Source organism: Dipodomys ordii, unplaced genomic scaffold (genome assembly GCF_000151885.1).
Source record: "Dipodomys ordii isolate 6190 unplaced genomic scaffold, Dord_2.0 Scaffold1000000727, whole genome shotgun sequence".
Taxonomy (NCBI): Eukaryota; Metazoa; Chordata; class Mammalia; order Rodentia; family Heteromyidae; genus Dipodomys; species Dipodomys ordii.
Window position 1 is genome coordinate 246,606 of NW_012284344.1, and position 12,842 is coordinate 259,447.

The window sequence follows — 12,842 nt, forward strand, 5'->3', positions numbered from 1 at the left end:
CCCTATGAGACTGTCACCTCTAATCAACTAACACAGTGCTGAAATTGCAAGCAGAGTGGCTTTGGGACTCAAAGTGGCAGACTGCTAGCCTTGAGCTGGAGAGCTGAAGGACAGCAATCAGGACCCATGTTCAAGTCCAGCAACCAGCTAAGGGAAATGCAAATGAGGGATTTATCTCAGTGTGGAGAAGACACTATTGGGACAAAATCAATGGAAGAGCATCCAGAGGCAGTAAGCCACTGTTTGGATGGCAGAAATAATGTCAGATCCTAGAGTCATTTGTGCATGGCCCTTCACAAATTGGTCAGAGCCAGGAGTTCATGAGAAGATAGTTTATAAGCATTCCTAATGTCCATGACTCTACCTTGTAAGGGACATTAACTTGTCAATCCTCTGTGATAGTAGTAAAGAGCTAAAGTTATTCATTGTGAGGGATAATTTAATTCCCAAGTCCTGGATGTGCTAAAAGCCCTAATTGGCATTAACTGAGCTGACACCAGCTTCATGAAATTCATCTGTCCAAAAAAATGGGGGGATTATAAAACTGAGTGTGTTTCTATTGACATCTCTCTAAAGGACTGCACAGATAACTTAGGCATTGTAGGATCATGAGAGATCACATTCGTAAGTCATCCAGAAAGATGCTTTTGCAAACCAGAGTGTTAAAAAAGCTACACTGCTGTAGCTGGAGAAATGGTCTGTGCAGTTTTCAAAAGTTAAAATATTGTTCTTAATGACATCTCACCCTAGTAGCCTCTTTGTAAAATAAGCTAAGCTTATAAGTTCCTGGCAAGGTAGGATCAACGCCCCTCAAGTCAGCTTGCAGAACTTACCGAAGATGGACCTTCGCCCATAAACCCCCTTTTAAGATCAAGAGTCCAGAGTCCATTTTGGAAAAATGAGGCAAAATATATAAAATAATTATTATTATTACTTTTTAGAAAAAGGTATAAAGAATAGTGTCAACAGGTGTGCAAGGGTGGAGACTGCATCTGTCAGAGATGATTACATCTAAGCCTTCTGTGTCTGTTTACCAAAATATCTGATTAGTAAAAAGTTTGTCATTTTGGTAAATTATCCTATGCTATTGTCTAAACAGTATTAAAAACCAACGGGGCCACAGCCTGCCAAGCCTATGTAATGTATCCTTAACCAGTCTTTGTAGGAATTTGCAACCCAGCACGAGTGTGACAGTCCTTTGGAGCCACTGAAAAAACCCTGCTGCTGCTACAGCCTGACAGTCACCTGGAGAAAATCTACATAGTTACCCTGACCACCTCCACTGTGGAAGACGTAGACTGAACTCCTGTCTTATTTCATCACCTGAGACTGCATTCCAGTTGAAAGCTGCTAAAACTAAGATCTTGTGGGACATTCTAACCTGGACTACCCTGAGTAGCAGTGAACAGCTAAGTACCTGTACCCTCTTGAGTTCAAGCAGTTAATCTGATAGCATCTAATAGATTACAAAACCCACCATTTCTAAAAAGAAGTTGATTATATGTGTATGTAGAGGAGCTCAGTATGACCCCTGCTGTTAGGCTCAGATGAAGTGTTGCTCAAGCAAGGCAAGAGGCTTCTCAACATACAGACAACACTTGTCACCATCTAAGCAGTAATAGCTGAACCCCATTAGAACGCCATCCCTCTTATTGTTCTCCTCCCTGATATTTTCAAAACTTTCCATAAATGTGTACAGACTTGCAGCATCCAGTGCTGTGGAAGGAAGGGTTGTTTCTGTTAAGCATGCTGCTGCCTTCTAAAATTACAGAATCTGAAGGAACAGTGGAGAAGCATGGATCCCACTGCAAAAGAACTCTAACAAAATTAAAGCTTCTTTCTAACAATGAAATTTTGGGACATTGCAGTTTCCTATAGGCAGACTTACTGACTTACACACAGGAGGACGAATGTGCATGTTCTGTGCAAAAGTTCTATCTGTTTTTGCCACCACTATGTCCTCCTCCACAATGTGGTGGCTCAGATTGGACTTCATACTTGGAAGTTCTTTCAAAGTTAGAGTTCAGGCAGCCAGTGACTTTTCTAGTTCCTGCATTTAAACATAAGAAAGATGATTTAAAGGAAACCTTAAATCAAGCTGCTGCTGTTCTCACACATATAAGCAATTCCTTTGATTAGACTCAAGTCAAGGAAAGGCACCTTAGGAATGAGAAACAGCCCTGGCCTCTTGAAGACCTACCTTGGTGGTCAGCATGAAACCAAGTTGCTCTGAAAGGAACATTTATTCCTGCTCCCCTTTTCATTGCTTCAGTTATCTCCTTAATGTTTAAGTAACTCACTCTGATATAAAATATAGGTCACCACTTCAATTTAGAGGACAGTGAAGTTAATATTTACTTGAAATTTATTTAATAATGTTATATATATATATATATTTAAAAGTTGATAAATAGGTAACATCTCCTTTTAATAAAACTAAAATGAAAAATGTATTGAAGTAGTCATCAATTACAATTTCTCTTCAACAGTCATTATTTTTAGGCTAACTTTCTAAATGAAAGAGTGTAAGACTTTTTACAAATATAATTAGTGCAGATACATCAGCCAAAGTTCCATCTGGGTTTGATACTTTTCTTTGTGGTGGCTATTACGAAAAGTAGGAAGCTATCCATAGTGATACCTGGGATTATTTAGTGATACCTGGGATTATTTTGTGCTCTATTTATTTTAATTTTTTGTGCTGATCCTGGGACTTGCACTCATTGCGTGAGATCAAGGCTATGACTTTAAAACTTGGGCCACAGTTCTACATCCAACCTTTTGCTTGTTAGTTGCAAATAAGACTCAGACATTCTGTCATTGGGCCCAACATTAAACCGAGGTAATTTGTCTCACCCTCCAAAGTATCAAGGATTATAAACATGAGCCACTGTTAGTCATATTATGTGTTTTTTAAAGAATCTGTGAATAATAATAATAGAAAACTATTACTATTATTAAAGGCTCAAACCTGTACTCCCAGCTATTTCAGACCTAAGATATATAGGATCATGGTTTAAAGTTTGACTGGTCAGACAAATCAGAGTGTTATTTTTTAACCCGTTGGCCCCAGGGTTTAAATTCAGGCCTAGGCACTGTATATCAGTTGTTTTTCATTAAGGCTAGTGCTCTACCCCTAGAGCCACAGTGACACTTGCAGCTTTTCCTGAATAGTTTATTAGAGGGAAGAGGTAAGGAGACTGCATAGTCTGGCTTTGAACTGCCATCCAAAAACTAATCCTTCAAAATAGCAAAATAGTGATGCTTACCTTCAATTAAGCAGCAAAAACCCCCCTGAAGATATGGCTCATATCTTCAGTGCTGTAATGTCAACCTTGCTTGGAAAAAGTTATAGAAATTCAAGACTTAGTGTTGGTACATTTGTACACAGAAGCATGAACATACATACATACATAAAAAGGTCCTATACATAATTCTATGGGATGAAAAAAGAGGTAAAAATGCTGGGAAGATGGCTCAAAAATATTAATTTAAATTAGGACAAAAATAAATAATTTCAATTGTTAAAAAAAATACTACCACAGCCGGGTGGCAGTGGCTCATACATGTAATCCTAGCTACCCAGGAGGCTGAGATCTGAGGATTTCAGTTCAACTCCAGGCTGGGAAGGAAAAGCCCATGAGACTCTTATCTCCAAGCAACCATGCAGAAAACAGACGTGGCACTGTAACTAAATGGTGGAGCACTAGCCTTGACATGAAGAGCTGAGGGATAGCACCCAGGCCCAGAGTTCAAGCCTCCTGACCAAGAAAAACAAACAAACCAAAAATCTGCCATAGCTAATTGCGACTTAGGTGGTAGAGTGCTTCCTTCCCATATAGAGGTATGAGTTTAATCCCTAGTGTTGTTCATACCAAAACGACCCAAGAAAAGCACACTAAGAACTATATAACAAAAAATACAGCTTACATTGTAAAGAAAATTAAAACTTAGAAAAATAATTGAATAGAGCTAAAAGGAGAACCATGGCTCAATTGTTAGCAGCAATACACAGCATCAAGTAGGTATTAATTTCCATCAAAACAATCTAGACATTGAACTCAATACTATGATAAGTCTACACAGCAATTTGTATAGATTGGAGGCACCATCAATTAGGAAAAATAAGCCTTGAGGAATGGCAGACAGGAACTCAAAAAGAAACAAGACATTTAGAAACATGCAAGCATATCTTCTTTGCTTCTAAATACACCCTGAGAAACAACAGGCTGCATTCCTCATTTTAAGGATAAACATCTGTTGTGTGGCAAAATGTATTTTTTCCTGGAAGACATATACTAAAGAGTGAGTCGCCAAATAAATAATCAAAAATTCAAAAGTTTAACACCAAGAGTGAAAAAGACAAAGATAAACAATTACCTGCATGACTTTATGACAGACTTTGCTTTATCAGAGAAACTCCCCTGATGTCAAACAGCTCTATGCTTCTCTCTGTGACAGCACAAACATACTGAGTGTGCTTCTATCTGTCTGCTGCTGTTTGTTTGCTTGCTTACTCAATAAAGCTATGCCAACTTTTCTTGCCATGGTGACTTCTCTGGAAATTCTTATTCCCTAACCAAAGTCAAGGACCTTAAGTAAAGAGAACCTAATTCTGGAGGGAAACTTTTAAAAGCCTCACCTAGACCCAGTGACTGTTGCTTCAAATACTTAAGAGCTGGGTGGGAGTGTAGCTCAGTGCTAGAGCACTTGCCATCCACGCAGAAGACCTGGGTTTTGTCTCCAACAATAGAGGAAGGGGGGATTGTGAAAGATCAAAGACCCAAAGAATGAGGAAGAACAAGTGTGGACACATCACACCTGAAATGAAAATTTGTCACACTGAAACACAGTAATCAAGACAGTCTGATATTAAAGCTGAAGAAACACACTAAGTAAATAGTAGAGAAAAAAGAACCAAACCAACCTGGGAACTTCAGATCAGATACTAGATTATGCAATAAACAGCCACTAGGATAGCTAGCTATCTATATGAATAAATACAAAGTACACCATCACTTAAATCCTTTTCAAACAATTCCTAAAACAAATAACGACCGAAAGGTAGAAAACAACTCATGGAATTTTAAAGAATAACAAGTGAGTGTTTTAAGAATGGAAAATTATTTCCCAAAGGAAATATAAATAGGAAAATATCAACAAATTTGTGTATATTACAACTTAATATCTATTATTCAGTAAGTGAGGGCAAGAGATAAAAAGCCAAGTTCTCTTAAGATCGAAGACATACCTCACAACACCTGTACTAAAATTAGGTTCCTACAGTTCAGGAAAGAAGAAGAACCACTTACGTGGATCAATGGAATAGAATTAAACCTCAGAAATGAACACACAGATCTATAGCCACCTAATCTTCGATAAGGGAGATAAAAAATAGAATGAAAGAAAGACTGCATCTTCACTAAATGGCAAAATTGGTTAATCACCTGTAGAAAACTAAAGCTATATCTGAATATATCACCCTGCAACATAATCACCTCCAAATGAATCAAAGGCCTCAGAATCCGAGCAGACAAACAAAAACATTAAAGTAGGGAATAGGAGAAACACTAATTCTTCTTGACACAGGTCAAAATTTTCTTAAAGAGACCCTGAAACACAACAAATCAAAGAAAGGTCGCACAAATGGGATTGCATGAAGCTGTACAGACTCTAAATGGCAAATCACATATAGCTACCAAGATCAATAGGAAGCCCACGTATTGGGAGATCTTCACTAGCCATACAACCGAGAAGAGCCTCATATCTAAAATATACTTGGAGCTCAAAAAATTAAATTGCCCAACAACAAATAGTCAAAGAAACAACTGCCCAATAAATAAGTGGGCTAAAGACTTAAAGAGAAACTTCTCTAAGGAGGAAGTAACAATGGCCAATAGACACATGAAAAAATACTCAACCTCTCTAGACATAAAGAAATGAAAACAACATTAAGATTCCACCTCACCACAGTTTGAATGGCTATAATGAAGAACTCTGACGGAGGCATAGAATTGCATTGTTTATATATACCACATTTTCTTGATCCATTCATCTACTGAGGGGCATCTGGTTTGGTTGCATATCTTAGCTATGGTAAATAATGTTGCAATAAACATACTTGTGCTGGTAGCTTTAGTATGGTCTTATTTGTGATCATTCAGGTAAATGCCCAAAAGTAGGATTGCTGGGTAACAGGGGAGCTCTAGGTGCAGTTTTTTTCAGGAACTTCCATACTACTTTCCAAACTGATTGAATATGTGTACACTCCCACCAACAATTGCCCCATATTTTTAGTGAACATACTTTATTCTCCTCTTGTATTTGCTCTATACCTTGTTTTAAAAAGTTATGAAGTTCACAGCTTTATACCAAAATGTAAGAAGACTAGGCTTATTTGTTTATAAACATTTTTGCAGTCAGGTGTCATCTGAATTGTTCCTTCGAATCCATACTCAATACTGAAGAAAAAAATCAAAAACCAAGGGTACTGGAGTAGAGTGGTGCTGTGGCTCAAGTGGTAGAGTGCTAGCCTTTAGCTCAAGAGCTCAGGGACATTGCCCAGGCCCAGAGTTCAGGCTCTATGACTGACAAAAAAATAAAAAAAAGAAATCAAGTTCATCAGTATTTTGAGGCTGGGAAGTGCCTCAGTGGTATAGCGCTTGCTGTGCATGCCAGAGTCCCTGTGTTCGATTCCTCAGCACCACATAATCAAAAAGAAAAAAGCCGGAAGTCGTACTGTGGCTCAAGTGGTAGAGCTCTAGTCTTGAGCTGAACACCTGAGGGACAGCGCCCAGGCCCAGAGTTCAGGCTCCATGACCGGACCCCCCCCAAAAAAAAGGGTGGATGGACCCGACTGAGCAAGTGTGGAAGTGCTTTGGGCTCCTCCAAATTCCATGTGAGAGTGGATGTGTGCCCCTCCTCTAAACCAAAAACCCCTGCTTCCCACAGAGTAGCTGACTTCACCTACTGCCCTAAATGTGTGGTCCTGCTGAGCCGCATGGTGACTAGGTTTTCCCAGATTTGCTCTGAATTCAAGGTTGTAATGAAGCTGAACTGGAATCAAAATGAGGTCGAAAGAGGAAAGGCTGTTGAAGACATTTCTCCTATTAAGAGAAATACTGCCTCATTTTTTAGGGAATGGGAAGACTTGGAAAAAATTATATTAAGTGAAGTAAGCCAGGTCCAAAGAAAGATAGGTCCCATGGATTGCCTTACTTACAATAAATAGAATATGTCTGAGACAAGCCGAAGCGGTCCGACAAGTTGACGTTAGTCTAAATGAATCCCAAGATAAGGACTCAAATGTTTTTTTTTTTACTATTGTTTCTAACATATTTAAATGATGATTTCTTTGTTGCTTTGTATTTCCCTCCCCCATGGTATAAACCCTGTTTTCCCTGTAGTTGATGTTGGTATAATTTGTGGAGGGGAAGGGTAAAAAAATTGTTTAAATAGGGATACAGGTGGGTCCATTGCAACAATGAGATGTACAAGATGTTATGTCGAAAAACGAACTTTACAACTTTGGGGGGCCAGGGAGGGAGATGGGAAGAAAGGGTTAGTGAGGTGAAACAAAGGAGGAGGCAACAATGCTTGATATGAAATGTACTCATTACCTTTCTCTTGTCATTGTTACCCCTCTGTACGGAATTTTCACAATATAAAAAACTTATTTAATACAAAAAAGAACTCTAACAACAAATGCTGGTGGGGATGTGCCCAGAAGGGAGCCCTACTGCATTTTGGGTGGGAGTGTAAACTTGTTCAACCACTTTGGAAAGTAACATGGAGGCTCCTCAAAAAACTCCACATAGCGCTCCTCTATGACCCAGCAATCCCATTTTTGGGCATTTACCCAAACGATCACATACAAAGCCATACTAAGGTTACCAGCACAACGATATTTATCACAGCATTTTTAACATATGTAAGATATAGAAGCAGCCCAGGTGCTCCTCAGTAGAAGAATGGATCATGAAAATGTGGTATATACATACAATGGAATTATATGCCTCCATCAGGAAGAATGACATAGCCCAATTTGTTAGGAAAGGGCAAGATTTGTTAAAAAAATTATGTTAAGTGAAGTAAGTGAGGCCCACAGAAACATAGTTCCCATGGTTTACAATAATTAGTATATGTCTAGGACAAGTAGAAAACGTCAGAAGCTATGTTCTTATGATCGGATAAGATGAAAGTAAGCGAAATGCACCCCAAGATTGGGACAGATGTTTTTTTTCCTCTTAATGCTATTTTTTTCTAACATACCTATATGGTACCATGTGATTTTTTTTGTTGCTTTGTATGTCCCTCCGCCACGGTCTATCCCATTTCACTGTATTTGATGTTGGTATAATTTGGGGAAGGGAAGGGAAAAAATCAAAACGTTTAATAAGGGATACAACTTGACCCATTGTAATAATGAGATGTACAAAACATTGTTGAAAAATAAACTTTACAATTTAGGCAGGGGTTAGGGATGTATAGTTGTGGAAATGGGAGGGAAGGGATGGTAGGGGAAAAACAAAGGAGGAGGCAACAATGCTTGATGAGAAATGTACTCATGTACATTTCTTTCTTGATAAGAAATGTACTCATGTACATTTCTTTCTTGATAAGAAATGTACTCATTACCTTGTTCATGTCATTGTTACTCTTCTGTATGGTGTTTTCATAATATACAAAACTTATTAATATAAAAAGGAACTCTAATAACAGATGCTGCAAGGGATGTGCCCTCATGTAATTGTAAACCCTTTCTCATGTAATTGTCAACAATCTCTACAGAATTAAAAAAAGTAAAGTAAAAGAGTTCATCATGCTCTGTAGCAGGTGGATCACTGGTTTGGAAGGAGAGAATCTTTGCAGGCTCTAAGCCCATAACCCAGGGCAATGCAGTCTATAGCCTGGAAGGGAAGCCTGAAATACTCTGTGTATGGCCTTTCTTCCCTTGGAACCACAATTTAACAGGAAGAGGCAAATGTGTGTACCTCAAGCTTGGGTATGCACAGTTACAATCACATACAACCCCCCCCCGGGGATTATTTCCCAGAAACCAGGAAGAAGGCCCACTTGCTGCAAAATTGGTGTATCTGGGATGAGAGTAACTGGGACTACTGGTAGGAACCAGCAAGATGGCAGTCCACAAATTGAAGAACAGGTAACTGGGCTCCACCTCAGGGCAGTCTGCAAGACCTGGCCTTACTTCTCCTAGGTCTAATGTAGCACCTGCCTGGCCACTCTGGCACAACCTGCATACATTCCAGTAAACACATGCATTCATGCATAAAATCCCTTACCAGCAATTTGTTCCCTCAATGGTAGAGTGTAAGGGCACCCACTTATGTCAGAAGGGACAGGAGTGTTGGTTGGGGAGGACAGTAGCATCCACAGTTCCAGTACTATAACCTTGGGATACACAGACCATGATGGAGAAAGCAAGTTGTGGAGGGGAGAAACTCCAAGATCTGGCCACACTTCTCTTGGTCCTGTTGAGCACCTCTAGTTCAATCTGGCATCATGTCTGTGTGTTCGTATGAATATATACACAGGGGCACAACCCTTCTCCCAAGATCAGTTTCTAAGTAGGGCTGATGTGGTCCACTTACCTCGAAACCAGGGCATGTGGGATGGCACCATCACTTGGAAACAGACCAGAAAGATGGAAGCGTACCAGGTGAGGATGAAGAGGTCCATAGGCAGAACCTCCTTGTTGCAGTTGAAGCTGTAGTGGGTTGTTGATTGTGGCAGCATCCCCAGCTCTTGTCCCATAATCCCCAGACAAACAGGCCACAGCCAAGAGAGGAGGTGGAACAGATGTTATAGAAGCCTCAGAAGAGGGGGTGGAACCAAATTTTCTCACAACAGGGCTGTTCTGAAATTTCTCCCACAGGGGTCAGGGGAGAAATTACAAAACAAGGAATGAAGGAGAGGGGCTCATGTACCTTATGGGGTCCTCTGAAGATAGCTCCCACAGCTAGGCCCACTTTGAGCAGGAAGGTCATATGGTGAAGCTGAAGATCCATCAGGCTCCCCTAGTATCTGTGCCAAGCATAACACCAGTTGAGAGAGGGAGGCAAGGGCTGCAACTCCAACCCCATAAATGCCAGTGAACATGGGGAAAACAAGGAACCCGAAACTCTACAAGTCATAGCTGGGAAGGGATGCTGAGAAAACTCTGAGCCAGGACCTTCCTTCTCTGCGGCCACCACAACTGGATTCAGACCAGTCTGTCACCATTTCTGTGTGTTGTATGTGGACACATGTATGTTCCTTCACCTGAACATATTTTCCCACAGGAGGGGCTGAGCCAGGAGATGGACAGAGAGGTGGGTGGGTGGGGCACTAGGGTCAAGAGGTGAGTGGGGATAAGGGTGGGCAGGGAGAGGGGGACCAGCTGGGAGGAGTTAGGCCCCACTTACATTGATTCAGGACTGCTCAGGGATGGCTCCTGCCGATGGCCCCAAAACTGACCAGGAAAGTAGAGGTCCCACATAGTCATGATAAAGAGGAACCAACATTAGCTCCAGTACCAACAGATGTAGGGGAACTGAGCATCCAAATGTGCTACAAGGTCAAAGGTGTAATGGTGGACAGGGAAGACTCTGATTCCCTGCTTTCCTTCTCCAACGACTGTGTTGCCTTGGTTCAGTCCAATAGCATCGTCTACTTACGTGCATGCCACACACATCCCTTCACACAGGAAGGGGTGGGAGGCGGAATGGTGGGAATGGGTGGCAGGGGATGTAAGGGATGGGGATGGAGTGGGGGAAGCAAAGGGTAAGGCAGGCACTTGGGTGGGGAAGCATGATTTGGGGTGGACAGGGGAAACAATTGGTTTTGGGAAGGTGAAGGACGGTGTGGGGTTGCTGATGGGAAGGGGGATAATGAGGAAGGGGACCCCAGTGGAGAACCTAGCAATAGAAAGTGGAGAAGAAGAGGGATTCAGCTCACTTAACACTTAAGAGCCCTGTCCTAGGGATGGCTCCTGCTGGGTGGCAGAGGAGAGAATGGAGAAGAGGACAATGGAGAAGAGGACAATGGAAGGGGGCGAGAGGAGGGGGACGCACTACATTGAATCTGGGTCTTTGGTGGTGGCTCCAGCAGTTAACTGCACAGTGTCCTTGAAAGTGGAGGTTGGCTGGCTGGTGATGCCTAAGAGGCACTGGGGGGACCATGTCTCTGCAACAGATGCAGCACCAGTTAGGAGAGGCAACAGCTTTCTCAGCTCCAATGCCTCCAGAAGTTGCTTCATAACAATCGGTGACTACTGAGGGCATGATCAAGAGGGGATGGGGGTGACTTCTAAGTCCCAATCTTCCTTCTATGGAGGAGGTTCATTCCTTCACCCACAAATCTTCCTACACAGAGAAGAGTGGGGCCGGGTTGAGGATGAGGTTCACACCATCGGTGGTGGAGAGGAGGAGATTGGGTGGAGTTGGGCCCCGTTACCTTGAACCTGGGTCTTCTATGGTTGTCTTTGGCAGAAGGGTCCCAACACCCCTAACCCAACTAAGGTTTGTGGGGCACTGGAGGGCCAAAGAACTGTGCAGGGGTGGCCCATGTGTTGAGGGGACAGGGGTGGGGGTGCCGAGTGGTGGTCGAAGTGGGATTCTGGCAGGGATATTGGGACCCAGGAAGAAGGGATGGGCCACTTCAGTTGAAACCGGGCTGAGATTGGAGGCTTCCATAGAGGAGCAGAGAAGAAAATGCAATAGAGAGGGGTTTAGGGAGGGGAGCTCTCTCTCACCTCAAATCAGGGTCATCATGGGATGGTGCCCACAGCTAGGCCCACACTGAATAGGAAGATGGAGGTCCACACAATGAAGCCAAATATCCCTCATGAAGGCACAGAACTGGTTGAGGAGATGGATGTGAGGTCTGTATCTCCAGCCCCACACCACCAGTGAACTCAGGTAAATCAGAGAACCCTGGGGCTGTCCAGGCTTAGCCAGGCTTAGCTAGGAATGGAGGAGGATCAGAGTCTGACCTGGGCCTTCCTTCTCTGTGGCAGCCATAGCTCATGTTTGGAACATTCTGGCACCTGGCATTATGTAGTAAGTGCTGGACATCCCCTTTCCCATGCCTGTGTTCACACGGAAGGGGAGGGCAAGGCAGTGAAGGCTGTGAGATGGGTGGGTCAGGAGAATGAATGAAGCACTGAGGGGTGTCTGACATCAAGAAGGGGATTGATCCAAAATAGGGGATAGAGCACATAGCAGGGTGGTAGGCTGGGAAAATATGGGAAGGTAATGGGCAAGGTACGTATCAGAGTGGAGGAGTGAGTAGGGAAGCAAGAAAAGTGGTTGGGTCCACTTAACAGAAACAGTGATGTCCAGTAGAGTTCTCTCCTTGTGCTGTGTGCTGTGCTCATCTGTGAGGGGTAAGTCCAGCCTACTAGAGTCCCTATGCCCCAAAATATAGACTAAAGGAATGAAACTCCATCTAACTATTCACCTGGCAGGGGCAAAACTCTCTGGCACCCTGGGAAAAGGTTTGTAGTGAAGACCAACTGATAGAATAGCCCATATCTGGGGTAACAGATTCATATTACCTATACCCATGAGACATAGTTAATGTATAAAATGCACTTCTTTCTTTTTTTTTTCTTTTCCTTTCTGTTTTTTCTCTTCCTTTTTTTACGTCTATGTTGTTCCACAACTGGGGCTTGAACACAGCTTCTAGGGCGTACAAAAATTCATTGCCCAAGGGTCTATTATTCTTCACCTCCTAGACCTCCATCTTCCTGGTCATTGTCAGCCCAGGTGCGGGTACCCTGGTCAGACGTCCTTACCAGCCTTCCTTCTCCCCATTTTCCCTCCCTCATCTCTCAATACACT

At 42.3% G+C, this 12,842-nt stretch overlaps 1 protein-coding gene across 1 annotated transcript in view; it reads right to left on the reverse strand.

Moving 5' to 3' along the window:
- Nucleotides 1-12,842, reverse strand: part of LOC106002767 — an 89,831-nt gene that overhangs the window by 50,749 nt on the left and 26,240 nt on the right. The window contains 1 exon segment of the mRNA XM_013037570.1: nt 9,612-9,877. Within this exon segment, the coding sequence (XP_012893024.1) occupies nt 9,612-9,877 (266 nt within the window).